This window comes from Schistocerca piceifrons, chromosome 2 (genome assembly GCF_021461385.2).
Source record: "Schistocerca piceifrons isolate TAMUIC-IGC-003096 chromosome 2, iqSchPice1.1, whole genome shotgun sequence".
Taxonomy (NCBI): Eukaryota; Metazoa; Arthropoda; class Insecta; order Orthoptera; family Acrididae; genus Schistocerca; species Schistocerca piceifrons.
The window spans coordinates 102,470,633-102,488,476 of record NC_060139.1 but is presented as its reverse complement, the minus strand read 5'-3'; the positions used below and the strand labels follow the sequence as shown (position 1 = coordinate 102,488,476).

At 43.2% G+C, this 17,844-nt stretch overlaps 1 protein-coding gene across 1 annotated transcript in view; it reads right to left on the bottom strand.

Annotated features, from left to right (window-relative positions):
- Positions 1-17,844, bottom strand: part of LOC124777365 (organic cation transporter protein-like) — a 140,971-nt gene that overhangs the window by 33,114 nt on the left and 90,013 nt on the right. The window contains exons 4-5 of the mRNA XM_047252742.1: positions 9,543-9,801; positions 9,295-9,463 (exon numbers count right to left, since the gene is read on the bottom strand). Coding sequence (XP_047108698.1) covers positions 9,295-9,463; positions 9,543-9,801 — 428 coding nt within the window. The remainder of the gene's footprint in view (positions 1-9,294; positions 9,464-9,542; positions 9,802-17,844) is intronic.

Here is a 17,844-nt window from a genome sequence, read left to right as displayed (position 1 = left end):
ATCAGTAGGTTCGACAAACACGCGATTATTACAGTAATGCTGCGTAATCCAAGTGGGAATTCGTGGAGGGAAGACAATGATCTTTTCCCGAAATATTATAGAGAAAATTTAGAGGACCGGTATTTGTGGATGACTGCAGATGGATTCTACACGTCGACAACGTATATTTCACAAGTAAGGAATACGCAGACAAGAAATTATGGCTCCTACAGAGACCCATAGGTTGTCGTTTTCCCCTATCGCCATTTGCGAGTGGAAAGGAATGGCAGTGACTAGTGGTGGTGTAGGGTACTCTTCGCCGTGCACCGCATGATGGGTTGCAAAACGTGTATGTAGATGTGGATTTAGAAAAAATGAAAATGACAAAACAGTGTTTATTAAACAAGAGAATACTGAAAACTCTTTTAGAAGGGCTTATTTAAACAGATTAAGTAAAAATTTTAATTATTAGAGTTTTGCTGTGTCCTACAAGAAGTTAAGTTAACGCTTTTATTGTCACATGTGTGCCTATTTAGTTCGCAACTAACAGCAAAAAGTGTACGCGTATAATACGAGAGTCTTTTCCTCCTGTATCCATGAGTGGCTTTTTTGATCTTTCATAGCTTTTACACAATAAACAATAACAGGTAATAATGTAAATTTGAAACTCTGTTGGTAATTAGTCTATTATTTTATGTTACGCAATGATAATTTATTTCAGCCCATAGTTTGGACAAGAAGAGAATAGAAGCTTTCGAAATGTGGTGCTACAGAAGAATGCTGAAGATTAAATCGGTAGACCACATAACTAATGAGGAGGTTTTGAATAGAATTGGGGAGAAGGGAGTTTGTGGCACAACTTGACAAGATGAAGGGACCGGTTGGTAGGACATGTTCTGAGGCATCAAGGGATCACAAATTTAGCATTGGAGGGCAGTGTGGAGGGTAAAAATCATAGAGGGAGACCAAGAGATGAATACACTAAGCAGATCCAGAAGGACGTAGGTTGCATTAAGTACTGGGAGATGAAGAAGCTTGCACAGGATAGAGTAGCATCGAGAGCTACATCAAACCAGTCTCAGGACTGAAGACCACAACAACAACAACAACAACAACAACCTTGCGTTCAGTACGTCTCCTTCGAAACTAAATGATAATACTAAATGGAAAATTGCTGATGAACATCTAAATTCTGAAGAAAAATATTGAAACAATTTTGGTGTGAAATTGCAGTGTACAAAAATTCAAGGTTAATTTTTGTTTCACGACTTACACGGTAACTGAAACGCCATTTCTTTGGTCCACGCTAGCATTTTAGTTTGACATTCTTAGTCTACGATAAAGGAGCAGGTGTATCTTAGCAGCTATGGCCACATGAGATATCAGCATAGGTTTCACAAAAGGAATGGACGTATAGATATATGCTCAGCAGATACTACTTGACATCATGATGGAGCTAGTCGATGATCACATCTTGCCAGTGATAAAAGGAGAAATACGACGATGTTAATGAGGAAAATATCTGTGTGCGTTATTTAATGCAGGAGGATGTCTTGTAATGCCACACCAACTTCAATTTTGACGGGTGGAAAGTGGGCAACCCAGGTCACATTGTGTAAGAATTTGTTAGACTTATTCATGTTAACTATGGTTTCTTCAGAGGAAAGGAGTGTGTCGAAAAATTACGACAATAATTTTAAAAATTTCTACGGGTTTATTTCGACAACATTATCAAACCTGGCACCGTCGTGGCCAACAATGGCCCACACTTCCGATCGAAAATTGGGAAAGACCTTATTGAAACTAACCAATCACGGCATATTGCGATCTCAGCTTCTCAGCCTGCAACGAACTCAGGACAAGGAGAATTATTGGTCGTTTATTTTGTGTGTCTGTGACAAGGAACGTAAGATGACGTCCAGGAAGTCTCTTCAAGTTTGAGAATTATTTGAACAGAATATAGCACGGTAGCGCTAATGTGTCACAGTTTATCATTTTATCTTCACAAAAGCCCGAAAGCATTCTTGAAGAGTTAGTGCCGTTGCAACCTATCATAGAAAAATTAAGAGAACAGCAGACCCAAGCGGAGATTGATGTTGTAACCAAAAGAGCAGAATCTGGGAGACGTGCCCATGACAAAATTGTTAAACTAACAATTTATGGGCCCGGCCGTTGGATAGTACTTACATTTTATTTCAGGTCATAAAAATATCAATAACACGATAAAGAAGCTCGGACATTATTATGTTGACGATTAATGCTAGAGAGTTTCTCCGGCGATTGGAGTCATCAGGGAGGAACAGCAGACATCAAAGGACTAAGACATGTTGCTAGTATTGTAACAGATCAGTACAGCTCTTGTCAAAGTGTAGCGGAGGGGCTCAGCGATCTTAAATAGGAATAAATTTACGCAACAGGGATTTCAGGAAGATAGTGCAGCAAATCTACTGCCTCCGTTGCGTATAAAATGATCCTAGTACAATAATTTTTTCACTTGCAAATAGAGTAGGACAGAAAAGCTACCAAGTATCCTCTGTTATACACAGTACAGTGACTTGAGGCGTAATATGAAGAAGCGGATGTGCGTGGGAGGAGTAGGGTAACAGTCCTCATATGGTCATCCTGATTCAGGTTTCTTGTGACTTACCAAAACTGCGGCTGGCGAATGCCTGCCCTGTTCTTCAGAAGGATCGACATCGATTACTTTCCTCATTCCTTCACAACTGAATTAATGCTCTTTCTCTAATGCCGTTGATGCTGACTGGACGCTAATCCACTACATTCTCAACAACGTGTCCTTTACTGAGTAACTTGCTGGATTTCACAAGACGAAGTGCATTTTACAACACTGCTTGCTAGAAGGTCAGTTGAAATTCAGCTCTTGCGTTCGGCCCCAAGAGATAATCAGAGAAGTGTTTTAGGATTTGGTGTTTTTTGTACTGCTAGAATCTAATGTCATCGTGGCTTATTATATTATTAACATTTCCACTGCTTTCTTCCAAGCCTGCACCAGTCACTACAATCGTGTGTACACGCTACCCGAAACACCGTCAAAGTCTTTGTTCTCTTCGTTCATTCATTGTCCCCGTACATTCATTGTCCTCGCTTGTAATCTCTCCCTGATTTCCCCCATCACTACCAGAAAGGATAGCCCCCAAAGCCTATTCCCTCTCCGCTGAATGTAGTGGTGTGCCATCGCACTTTCGATAATAATCGTATGTATGGCAGAGTCAAATGCCTTTCGTAAGTCAAGAAGCGTTGCATGTACCTGACTGCAATGATCCATGGCTTTCAGGCTGCTATGTGAGAAGAGTGTGAATCTGGTTACGCATGATCGATGTTTTCGGGATCCACTTTCGTTAGCGTGGAGGAGGTCATTCTGTTCGAGATACCTTATTACACGAGAGCTCCGATGTGTTCTAAGATTCTACAGCAAATGCATGTCAAGCATACTGGATGGTAATTTTCTGGATCACTTCTGCTATCCTTCTCGTGGATGGATGCGACTTGTTCTATCTTCCAACCTCTGGGCACGGTTTTTGTTCGAGGGTTCTACGGTATACTAAGGTCAAAGGAGGGGCTATCTCAGTCGAAAATTCTGTCTAGAATCTGAAAGGGATTGTGGTTTTGTTCAATTTCAGTGATTTCTACTGCAAGAGAAGAGTTCAAGAACGAAGTGATCGGGTTTAAAACGGTGTAAGACAGGGATATAGTCTTGGGCCGTATTGTTCAATTTATACGTCGAAGAAGCAATGATGGAAATAAACGAAAAGAGTGGGATTAAAATTCAAGGTGAAAAGACGTCAATGATAAGATTCGCTGATAACATTGCTACCCTCAGTGAATATGAAGAATAATTGCAGGATGGGATGAACTGTCTAATGTGTACAGAATATGGATTGAGAATAAATCGAGGAAAGACGAAAGTAATGAAAAGTAGCGAAAACCTTAACTCCAAAATTGGTGAACACGGATTGGATGAAGTTAAGGCATTCTGCTGTCTAGGCAGTAAAACGACCCATGACCGAAGGAGCAAGAAGGACGTAAAAAGCAGGCTAGCACTGACAAAACGGGAATTCCTGGCCAATAGAAATGTACTAGTAGCAAACACAGGACTTAATATGAGCGAGCAATTGCTGAGAATGTATATTTGGAGCACAGCATTGTATGGTAGTGAAATACGGACTGTGGGTGAACCGGAACTGAAGAGAATCGAAGCATTTGAGATTTGGCGCTACAGAAGAACATTGAAAATTAAGTGAACTGATAAGATAAGGAACGAAATTCTCTGAGGAATAGGGGAGAAAAGGAATATAGGGAAAAGACTGGCAAGAAGAAGGGACAGGATGTTAGGCTATGTGTTAAGACATCACCAAATAACTTCCATGGAGCTAGAAAGAGTTACAGAGGGTAAAAACTGTACAGGAAGACAGGGAGTAGAATATACCCATCAAATAATTGAGGACGTAGGTGCAAGTGCTACTCTGAAATGGTTCAAATGGCTCTGAGCACTATGGGACTTAACATCTGAGGTCATCAGTCCCCTAGACTTAGAACTACTTAAACCTAACTAACCTAAGAACATCACACACATCCATGCCCAAGGCAGAATTCGAATCTGCGACCGTAGCAGCATCGCGGTTCCGAACTGAAGCGCCTAGAACCGCTCGGCCACAGCGGCCGGCGTGCTACTCTGAGGTGGAAAGGTTTCTCAACACCACTGACAATAATACCTGAAATGTGCAACACAATTAAAGGATCGCTTTTTAACTCCGGAATCGTCTCCCATTGCTATGCAGAAGTTTGAAATTTGGCTCAAGGGTGCCATGGGTGCCCGAGGGGAAACATTTCAGATCCACCACCGCTATCGACACGAAAAAGCCTTAGGAGATGGCATATAGAGCGTCAGTGAAAACTTCGCTTCCGTTGGGGCGTTGATTCCCAAACATTTTGTGGTCGAAACGACAATTCGCAGTGTGATGAGCAACTGGACGACGTTCTTGACAATCTTTGATGCAGCTGATACTCCCCCCCCCCCCCCACCCCTCCAGACGATTGAACCCTTCTCTATGGACATCGTTGGCCTGCAACCGCGTTGAAAGTGACCGCAGCCGTTTGGAGTGTAGCACAGCCGCCATTTTTGCACTGGTGGATTGAGTGTGTCGATACTGAGCGGTTGTGTGTGCGAAATGTTTTCTTCGGCCACCTGTAAGAAAGTCGCGTGGTTCCAGCGCTGGATATCGCGGTTCTGACCTCCTACGTAAAGGCGCCAAAAGAAGGTGTGAAGTATAGGTAAGTGGGAGCATGAAGGCCTTCCCATCTTGCGATACGAGGGGCGTTTGAAAAGTCCGAGAGATAGCACCACCGGCGCGTATCGAGGTCATGTTTAGTTAAGAGCATCTTTGGAAAGAACGCACACCAAGTTTCAGCCATACTGCTATATTTCTTTGTGTTTGACATTTGTGTGAATCAAGGAAGTCGAGTCATCGTCAAAAAATGGACGGAAAATAATTTCGTGTCGTGATTAAACATTACTTTATGAAAGGCAAAACGCCTCAGGAGACTAAAGAGAAGCTTGATAAACATTACGGTGACTCTGCACCTTCGATTAGAACAGTTTATAAGTGGTTTCAAAATTTTCGGAATGGCCATGTGGGCACGGGCAACGACCTTACCGCAGTGGATACACCTGTTCCCGTGAGATCACCGAAGTTCAGCGCTGTCGGGCGTGGCCGGCACTTGGATGGGTGACCATCCAGCTGTCATGCGCCGTTGCCGTTTTTCGGGGTGCACTCAGCCTCGTGATGGAAATGGAAATGTCGTGTGGCTAGGGCCTCCCGTGATGACAATTGAGGAGCTACTCGACCGAATAGTAGCGGCTCCAGTCAAAGAGAACCATCATAACGACCGGGAGAGCGGTGTGCTGACCACACGCCCCTCCTATCCGCATCCTCAACTGAGGATGACACGGCGGTCGGGTGGTCCCGATGGGCCACTTGTGGCCTGAAGACGGAGAGCTTTTTTCATGTGGGCACAAGTGATGCTCAACGTTCTGGACGCCCAGTGGAGGTTACGACTACAGAAATCATTGATAAAATCCATGATATGGTGATGGATAACAGAAGAGTTAAGGTGCGTGAGATTGATAGTGCTGTGGGCATCTCGAATGAACGGGTACATAATATTTTGCATAAACATTTGGACATGAGAAAGCTATCCTCAAGATGGATTCTGCGATTGCTCACGATTGAGCAAAAACGGAATCGTGTGAAGTGTTGCAAGGATGGTTTGCAGCTGTTCAGGAAGAATCTGCAGGACTTTAACGGTCGCTTCGTCACTGTGGATGAAACATGGATACATTACTATACTCCTGAGACCAAACAACAATCTAAACAATGGGTTACCAAGGGAGAAACTGCACCAAAAAAGGGCGAAGACCGTTCCTTCGGCCAGAAAGGTTATGGCGACTGTCTTTTGGGATTCACAAGGGATAATCCTCATCACAACTTGGAAAAGGGTAAAACTATTACAGGTGCATATTATTCATCGTTATTGGACCGTTTGAAAACCGAGCTGCAATAAAAACGCAAAAAAGTCATTTTCCATCATGACAATGCACCAGCACACACCTCAGCAGTTGTGGTGATTGCAGCAACTAATAGCTATTTTGCAGACTTGGACAATAGCTATTATTCGGAAGGGATCAACAAATTAGAACAGTGTTGGACGAAGTGTATAAGTCTAAAAGGAGACTATGTCGAAAAGTAAAAAAGGATTACCCCAAACACGTAAGTAGTTTTGCACGGACTTTTCAAACGCCCCACGTATGTCCACAGTTTCATTGGGCAGAATTGTGGTGAAATTTGGTACCAGTATGACATCATTACCCTACCTCACACTTCATATGAACTTCTGAACTCTGGCCTTTTTTTGATATGTGACTACACCCTCCTACTTGAACTGTCGCCAAGCCCGAGGGTGACGTAGCAGCAAGCCGCGCTCTTGAACATGCCTCGCTCTTGCACCACTTCAGATGAAGATTGTAGGCAGCTTGGAGCCAAATTTCAAATTTTTGCGTCCCAGTGGGAGACAATTACAGTATTTAGAAAAAGTGCACAGTGTATATCTCTCATTTTTGCAATGGTGCAGGAATGGTGCTGATGTAGTACTCCTGGATTAACCTCTGTAAGGGAACATTTGAAAATGTTTCTGCTTTTGTTTGCTTCTCTCTGTTTCAGCTCCTGCGTTATGCGTGAGTGTACGGACACTAACTTGGGTAGCACTGATTGCCTTCGCACTTGTCCAGAATATTTTTGGTTTTGTAAAGTCTCTCCGACAAGATTCTGTTGCGACGATCGTTGTGATTCAAGTACTGCCCTTTTGAAAGCCAGAGGCTTTGTCTCTAGCTTCTATCCATTGTCCTATGATTTGTTTTACACCAATTGTACAGTAGTCGCTGTTTTCTTACGAGCTTCTTTATTGAGACTCTGTACCATGGACAGTCCATACCATCATGAACAGAGATAATTCTCCAGTAGTTAATACTCCATCTCCTGTAACTGATGGTTACAACTCCTGATACCTGCATTGTCATTCATTTATTGAAATATATGGGGACCTTGTTGGAAGACTGAAGCTATGCTTCATCTAATTCTACTGAGAAACTCTAAATTTTGAGTAAAACGTGAGAACTATTCATTAAAAATGTATGACGTAGCTCCGAAAGTGAATATAAAATTATATTATTACTAATGAAGTATAAACGTAGGCTTCCGCGGCCGTTGTCACAGTCAATAATCTACTGTGTCCAACAATACGGTGGCATTTCCCTTGTTCGCCTGGATTACGACCGTCTGAGAGTTGTTCTTTAGCTCCTTAATGGCAAGACGTTACTCCTTATCGATGTTTTGCTTCGGAGGCTTTGCGTGAGCCAAGACTCGTACTGTTTCTTACAGGGTCTTCTCTGCCTCTGGTTGTGGTAGATGACAAACTGAAGCCTCCACTGATTCCATAATGTCTGCTGACGCGACCTAATCGATGCTAGGCAGTTAATAAACAGAGCTATGCCGCTGCCGCCGCTCAATTTCCTGTACGCCGATTTCTACCAATGGCAAGCAATAAAGGAAACTCCATTGGAAAACGGCTATTTCCGCCAATGACAAGACGCAGTGCAAAGACCAATAAAAGAACATCTAATACCCTTCCACCTCACCCTCATACCCCATGACAGCATTCCTCAATAGTATATAAGTAATTAAACTAGCGCCCATTCAGCAGTTAGCAACACACTCTGAGGAAGGCGTCTTGCAATTGTCGCCGAAACGTCGTAATTTTATAGTTGACAATGCTGTCACAAACCCAGAACAATTTTATTGACTAAGGAAGTAAATTATGACAGAATTAAAATGGTACTTTGGGGTTTTCCGCAAGGGAGCAAGTTGAAATATAGTCCAGTTCTTAGTGATTTCTGTTGTCTGACAGACAGAAAGAGGACCTGAATGTTTTCATTATTCTTTTTGGTTTGATGGTTTGTGCAACACTACTTGGCAAGTTTTTACTTGTAATTCATTTACTTCTTATATATATATATATATATATATATATATATATATATATATATATATATATATATATATATATATATATATATATATGCGTTCAAAAAGTCAGTATAAATTTGAAAACTGAATAAATCACGGAATAATGTACATAGAGAGGTACAAACTGACACACATGCTTGGAATGACATGGGGTTTTATTAGAACCAAAAAAATACAAACGTTCAAAAAATGTTCGACAGATGGCACTTCATCTGATTAGAATAACAATAATTAGCATAACAAAGTAAGACAAAGCAAAGATGATGTTCTTTACAGGAAATGCTCAATATGTCCACCATCATTCCTCAACAATAGTTGTAGTCGAGGAATAATGTCGTGAACAGCTCTATAAAGCATGTCCGGAGTTATGATGAGGCATTGGCGTCGGATGTTGTCTTTCAGCATCCCTAGAGATGTCGGTCGATCACGATACACTTGCGACTTCAGGTAACCCCAAAGCCAATAATCGCACGGACTGAGGTCTGGGGACCTGGGAGGCGAAGCATGACGAAAGTGGCGGCTGAGCACACGCAAGAGATCTTTCACGCGTCTAGCAGTACTTTTTTTTGTTCTAATAAAACCCAGTGTCATTCCTAGCATGTGTGTCAATTTTTACCTCTCTATCTACATTATTCCTTGGTTTATTAGGCCTAAGTTTTCAAATTTATACTGTCTTTTTGATCACCCGGTATATATATAAGAACTGTTACCTTACCTGGCGCACAAGAGAATGACCATACTGGGTAACGAGATAGCTAACTGGAAGTGACGCCAGTCGTTGAACAGGTGTGCTATGCACGGAAGAGTAATTACTCCAACAGACCAGAGATGTTCGTAGCAACATGAAGCCACAATCTTCCCTTTACCTTTCATCATTGTTGTACCTGCAATAAACATGAATATTCTATATATCCGTCTTTGAAGACGAACTGTCACCTCATATTGTAGAAATGTTTTACTCACATATCATGTAACCAGAGGTGAACATACAGGTGCATGCGGCTGCCGTCAAGAAGCGCAATAAGCAGTGCAGAACAAAATATGGTGTAAAAGCGACAGCCACACCGGCGAGTATCTGAACAGTCGTGCCACCGATCAGAACCAGATCTGGCGGCACTATCCACAGTAAAAATGTGCACGCCACTCCTCCGAACAAAACTCCCATCAAGTACAGCAACTGAGATACTGATACCAGGATTTTCCGTTGACAAACAAGTTGCCACTAGAAATAAGAACAATTATTAGCAGCGATTGAGTATTTACTCTACTGGCCATTATAATTGCTACACCAAGAAGAAATGCACATGATAAACGGGTATTCATTGGACAAATATATTGGGTGCATAGATCCTGAGAATCAGTACCCAGAACAACCACCTCTGGCCGTAATAACGGCCATGATACGCCTGGGCATTGAGTCAAACAGAGCTTGGATGGCGTGTACAGGTACAGTTGCCCATGCAGCTTCAACACGATACCACAGTTCATCAAGAGTAGTGACTGGCGTATTGTGACCAGCCAGTTGCTCGGCCACCATTGGTTCAAATGGTTCAAATGGCTTTGAGCACTATGGGACTTAACATCTATGGTCATCAGTCCCCTAGAACTTAGAATTACTTAAACCTAACTAACCTAAGGACATCACACAACACCCAGTAATCACGAGGCAGAGAAAATCCCTGACCTCGCCGGGAATCGAACTCGGCCACTATTGACCAGACATTTTCAATTGGTGAGAGGTCTGGAGAATGTGCTGGCCAGGGCAGCAGTCGAACATTTGCTGTACCTAGAAAGGCCAATACAGGACTTGCAACATGCGGTTGTGCATTATACCGCTGAAATGTAGGGTTTCGCAGGGATCAAGTAAAGGGTAGAGCCACGGGTCGTAACACATCTGAAATGAAACGTCCACAGTTCAAAGTGCCGTCAATGCGAACAAGAGGTGACCGAGAAGTGTAACCAATGGCACCCCATACCATCACGCCGGGTGATACGCCATTATGGCAATGACGAATACACGCTTCCAAAGTGCGTTCACCGCGATGTCGCCAAACACGGATGCGACCATAAAGATGATGTAAACGGAACCTGGATTCACCCGAAAAAATGTTGTTTTGCCATTCGTGCACCCAGATTCGTCGTTAAGTACACCATCGGAGGCGCTCCTATCTGTGATGCAACGTCAGGGGTAACCGCAGCCATGGTCTCCGCGCTGATAGTCAATGCTGCTGCAAACGACGTCGAACTGTTCGTGCAGATGGTTGTTGTCTTGCAAACGTCCCATCTGTTGACTCAGGGATCGAGACGTGGCTGCACGATCCGTTACAGCCATGCGGATAAGACGCCTGTCATCTCGACTGCTAGTGATCCGAGGCCGTTGGGATCCAGCACGGCGTTCCGTACTACCCTCCTGAACCCACCGATTCCATATTCTGCTAACAGTCATTGGATCTCGACCAACGCGAGCAGCAATGTCGCGATACGATAAACCGCAATCGCGGTAGGCTACAATCCGACCTTTATCAAAGTCGGAAACGTGATGGCACGCATTTCTCCTCTTTACACGAGGCATCACAACAACGTTTCACCAGGCAACGTCGGTCAACTGCTGTTTGTGTATGAGAAATCGGTTGGAAACTTTCCTCATGGCAGCACGTTGTAGGTGTCGCCACCGGCGCCAACCTTGTGTGAATGCTCTTAAAAGCTAATCATTTGCATATCACAGCATCTTCTTCCTGTCGGTTAAATTTCGCGTCTGTAACACGTCATCTACGTGGTGTAGCAATTTTAATGGCCAGTAGTGTAATATTGCGAATGTAGTGATGTAGATATAAATTAAAAAATAAGCACGCCAGACAAAAATTAGTTACTCGTGGAAGACATCACGCAAATGCATGAAACATCGCCACTAGCTTTGATAATGGGCACAATACACATCTACATCTACATCTACATTGATACTCCGCAAGCCACCCAACGGTGTGTGGCGGAGGGCACTTTACGTGCCACTGTCATTACCTCCCTTTCCTGTTCCAGTCGCGTATGGTTCGCGGGGAGAACGACTGTCTGAAAGCCTCCGTGCGCGCTCTAATCTCTCTAATTTTACATTTGTGATCTCCTCGGGAAGTATAAGTAGGGGGGAAGCAATATATTCGATACCTCATCCAGAAACGCACCCTCTCGAAACCTGGCGAGCAAGCTACACCGCGATGCAGAGCGCCTCTCTTGCAGAGTCTGCCACTTGAGTTTATTAAACATCTCCGTAACGCTATCACGGTTACCAAATAACCCAGTGACGAAACGCGCCGCTCTTCTTTGGATCTTCTCTATCTCCTCCGTCAACCCGACCTGGTACGGATCCCACACTGATGAGCAATACTCAAGTATAGGTCGAACGAGTGTACAGAGAGAAGGAGGATCAACAAGTTTCGGCAAGTATACTAAGCTCACTGGATAATAAATTGGTCGCCGCTAGATAAGTCATTACAAGCATCATTTAATACCGTGTAATTCCGCCCCTGCATAACCGCCTGAATTCGGTTAGAAAGTGAGTCTAGAAAGTTGCAGAGGCACATCGCATCCAGGTTAAGCCCACACGCTGATGCTTTTATCGCACAGTTCCATCATACTGTACGAATGCTGATGCCGTTTTACCTGACGTTGCAATATGTCCCACAGTTTTCCCGCGGTGCTCAAGTCAGGTGATTTTGCAGGCCAATCGAGGTGAAACAGGATGGGGGATCATTCAGAAAACCAGTCACATATTCTTCCAGTCGGATGAACTTTGCTGTTGGCGTCTTGAAAAATAAGGGCATCAATAGCATCATCATGTAGATGTTGACTGAAAGACAACTCCTGATCTTTCAGAATGTTTAAATAAACAAGCTGTTTCATGAATGAGATTTTCACTCTGCAGCGGAGTGTGCACTGATATGAAACTTCCTGGCAGATTAAAACTGTGTGCCGGACCGAGACTCGAACTCGGGACCTTTGCCTTCTTCCAGGAGTGCTAGTTCTGCAAGGTTCGCAGGAGAGTTTCTGTGAAATTTGGGAAGTAGGAGACGAGGTACTGGCGGAAGTAAAGCTATGAGGACGGGGCGTGAGTCGTGCTTGGGTAGCTCAGATGGTAGAATACTTGCCCGCGAAAGGCAAAGGTCCCGAGTTTGAGTCTCGGTCTGGCACACAGTTTTAATCTGCCAGGAAGCTTCAAGCTGGTTCATGTTAGCGGTCGCCTCAGTGAGTGGGCCCTGTTCATGATAAAAAAAAACACCCTCTAAACATCACAGACCTCCTGCTCTTGCACACCTTCAGGATGAAATGCTTCATTTGGCCTTCGGTGCACTCGACGATGTGCGTCATTTGAATGTAGGCAGAAACGTGATTTGTCCGACCACGTTCCGCCATTTATTGTCAACGTTCAACGATTTCTACTCCACCGAAGACACGCAGCTTTATGTGTCTGCGTGAGCAGTAGTCTCTTGCGAGAGGACCGATTCCAAATGTTCGTAGCATGCAGTTCCCGACGCAGTGCTCTCTTGCTAGCAGATTGGGGTGGACCTTCATTCACTTCCTGCTGCAGTTCATGTCTGATTTGGAAATGATTTTGATTCACAAGCCGTGAAACGCGTCTCCACTCCCTCTCGGTCAGGATCATTTCCCGGCGACAGTTCTGAGTGTTTCATATGTTACTCCAATGTTTGTAGACACCTTGAACAGTCCACCGTGAATCACCAACAGATCCAGCAACTTCACAAATCGTATGACTATGGGCACAGCCCAACACGATTCTCACTTCCTGCCACTCTGTCACGCCCTTACTTTTTCCCATGTTTATGTACAGTGTCCACTTGAAACATTAATGTCTCACTGCTCGCTTCTTCCGTAGATGATGATGATGTTTGGCTTGTGGGGCGCTCAACTGCGCGGTAATCAGCGCCCGTACAAATTCCCAACCTTTTCGCAGCCCAGTCTCGCCACTTTCATGAATGATGACAAATGAGCAGGACAACACAAACACCCAGTCATCTCGAGGCAGGTGAAAATCCCTAACGCCTCCGGGAATCGAACCCGGGACCCCGTGCTCGGGAAGCGAGAACGTGACCGCGAGACCACGAGCTGTGGACGCTTACGTAGAGGCAGTGCGTGTTCAGTCGAGCATGTGGCTCGACCGCTGCGCTATCTGTAAAAGCTTAACAGTTCTTCCATCCCGTGAGCTTATAACACGCTGAAGCTACTCTTTGATTATTTTATACCGCAGAACGTGGACGTTGGTGATTATGTTTCACCCATTGGGCCAAATAGTCCCAGACATTTTCTATGGAATTATGATCGGATGATTTGGCAGGCCCGTCGAGCCAGGATATGGCACCTGAGATTCTGACAAACCAGGAAAGTATGTTTGCTGCCCAATCCCTATCAGTTGGAGTCCTCGCACGACCACTGTTTCTGCACCATATTTCATGGTTGCAAATGATACACCATTCCTCGTGGACTGTTTGGGCAGTCTACGTTGGTACGTCAACAAACTGGCAGTTTCATTCACAGTGTGGTCATGGACAAATCCAATCACGACAGCTCTTTTCTGCCAGTCTATAAACTCTCTTACATCGATCCATGTTACTCCTCTGATTCCACACAACCGACTCACACATACACACCATTTCACAACCATGTCCAACTACAGCACTCCAAATCAACCAGTGCTTTCTTTTAAGGACGGGACAATACTTTGTCTGGTGAGCTTAAAAATAGCAGTACGGTACTCATCTGTCATAGGAGATGTCTAACAGTTTCTTAGAATTATATAACATATAACTTTTCTCCTTTAATATTTGATGTGTTGTCAACAGAAAAACTGTTAATGAAAGGGTAAATGTTAGAGTTAAGGGCATCAGAGCAATAAATTAGAGATACTTGGTTTGTTCGCCAACAAGTAATTCAGAAGAGAAAAGAAGATAATACTAGTTGGACATATGCATACCAATAATGCTTCTGGAAGAATGATAAATATTTCAGGAAATCGTAGCTTACGAAATTTCAAATCATTGCCTTATATAAACACAATATTCAGTGGATACATCATTAATTTTTTTCGTAAGTTGTTTGCGTCAATGAATTTTTTTTTTTCGTAAGTTATTTGCGTGTGCGGTCGTTTTCGTGAGGTTTAATTCGTGCATCAGCATGAATTAAACCTTACGAAAACGACCACATAAGCAAATAACTTACGAAAAAAAAAATTCATTGACGCAAACAACTTACGAAAAAATTTATTAATACATTAAAACACAAATAATTTACAACAAATAAAATTAAAGTTTCAAAAATTTCCTCCATGATCTTCAGCACACATTCCACCTTTGTTTACAAAATATCATGTAGTTCTTCTGAGAAAATCTTGACACACTTCATGACAATAGTAATATTCACTATTTGAAGTATTATATCCTGCCATATAGCCTACCCATTACAACTGCTCGCCCTACAGCCACGTCTTGCGCGTAGTCTAGCTGCTTGGCCGTAGGCTCTTCTCCACCACAGATGTCAGCTTCTGCATCCACTATGTGAGTAACATTGATAGCAGCGCTGTGATCGCAAACCTATTCTTCTTCCGCAGTCATATGCTGCCACATGCATATCTGTCCACCTGCCTACATAGGGCGTGACCCAACTGTCAGCAGACAGAGAGGTCCCACTCTGCATTTTGCAATGGCTCCATCCTACAGCCCATCAATCAAAGCCCCATCACCCCCTTTAAAGCCCATTGAAATCATTATGTCCTGAGCAGCTAGCTTATTGGCTTCACTGCACCACCTCATCACACCTCATCACTCACCTCGCTGACTCATCACCATCAACACATCTCAGGCTACTGCCACAGATCGAGTGCCGCATCCTACCAAACAACAAAGCCATCCAATGGCGACACTGCTCAATGGCTTCACTGATACTCCCACTCGTGCCGGTCACCTGCCTTGCCAATATCACAGCTTCATTGCCAGGTGTACACATGCTGCAGCTTCATCACCAAGCACTAGCAGCTCCCATGCTGCAGCTTCAGTGCTGGATATCAGCTTGCCCATGCTGCAGCTTAATCATTGGGCACCAGTTGAGCCTGCACTGCAGCTTAATCACTGGGTGCCAGCCACATCAAGCACCACAGCACTGCACCAGGTTCCTGAAAGGCACATGCTGACGCCACTAGGGCTGACCAGTCAGCACCCTGTGTACTAGATGTAGCGGAGCACTCTCAGTTCTAGTACCTGATGATAATTATTGTTAACCTTGTCTTGGTCATGCAATCAACTATTATAGATGCCTACCTAGGAACAGCTGTTCATCTCAAATGTCCTTACAATGGCATCAGGACAAAAAATGAACCAATACTGTTCACCAGAGACCTTCTTCCAATATACAAAAGCACTTAGAGATCTCGTATCTGTCAAGCACATTGTGCTTTCATTATCCCTGTCACTATGTGCTCCTTTAGGAGGACAGGTTTTGAACATTGACCTTGTTTAGTGATTTCAATTAACACTACATACTGTGGTACACAGGCCTCAGATATTGAGTCATGGAGAGATGTGTTAATGTAGAAAATACATGTCTTCTGAATTACAAGAAAATGACACACTGTTATATGACACAGACACTCACTGCAATAAAATTATTCTCCTGCTCTTATACAAAATTCTGTGGGAATTAGATTTTCTTGCATGAACTCATATAAGACACAAATGAAATGAAATGAGCATATGGCATCGTTGGCCGGGAGGCCCCATTCGGGGATGTTCAGCCACCAAGTGCAAGTCTCATTTCAGTTTATGCCACATTGGGTGACTTGAGCAGTGGTGATGAAGATGAAGTGATGATGAGGACAACAAAACACTCAGTCCAGGAGGGGAGAAAATCTCCAACCTGGCCAGAAATCAAACCCGGGCCCACTGCATGGGAGGCAAGCATGTTACCACCCAGCAAAGCAGGTGGACATATAAGACACAAAGTGAGTAAATATTATCATGTTTAAATTCATATGTGAAACACAGTAAGTATTAGTCACTTATGCAAAGCATTAATTATTTTCCAAGATGCTTTTAAAGCCAAAGTGGACTCTTTATAGGCAGATTTTTATGTCTGGAGTGGAAGACAGCTGCCATACTTCACGTGTGATTCAGCAAACAACTGATCTCATTGCATCCAGACTGAATCTTTCACACTACAGCAGAGTGTTAGCATTTTTAAAACTTCCTACAAGATTAAAACAGTGTGTGAACTGGGACTCAGACCCAGAAGTTTGTCTCCTGTGGGCAATGCTCTCATTGTAGTCACCCCATCAGACTGACCATTGATAAAGCAATCACACCTAGGCTATGTGAAGCAGTTCAAATTAAAAACTGCCAAAGTCTCTAGAATTCTAGCTCCGAGGATATGTCGTCATCAACGATAATAATGATATTGTGTCAAGAATTCCCAAATACCATTAGAGATTCCAGACTTTCACAACTCTCAGAGTTAGCAAAGAAACTTTTGAATAATAACACAAAATGTTCAATTTTTACACTGTGTACCTGTGTACAAGAGGGCTTAGGGGAAAATGGAACATATTTTGTGGATTACCTCAATAGAAACAAATTATCTTTCAGTTTCCCCATAAGATTGTCAGGAGGGAAGGCTGCACTGGACTAGATCTCTCTGCCATTTTAACACACTTTTGTCTTGGAATTAGACAATTTATCTTCATTAAAAATGGTTTGATTGTTAGTATCTTGATAGCTGATTATAGCAGTGCCACCTACTGGCTCTGATGAGCTATTCAGTAGTGATAATGACAGCTGGTTCCCATGTAAAAACAACAGTGGATCATATCTGTTCAGTTATTTATCATAATGAAAGTAATCCACTGGTCTGCACAATCACACAAATTTAAAACAAAATCACTGGTTTCTGTCAACATCAGTCAACCTCAGATAAAAGAAAGCAAGCTGTTGACAATGGGGTTTGTGGTTTCTGCAGTGGTGATGTTGAAACATGGCATCTGTTTTATGTTCTGAGGGTAGCCAATCAAAACCAGTCATTTCATTTGAAATTAGTGTAATTGTGTTTGATAATAAATTATTTTTAAAATGATCACTAACTGTTCATTTCCAACCAACTGAAATAGTGTTCTTTCCAGTTATCGTAGTGTCATTCTCATAGTTTCCACAGAGAAGAACACTGGGGAAAAGAAGAATAAGTACAGTTCAACATCCCATCAGTCATGAAGTCATTA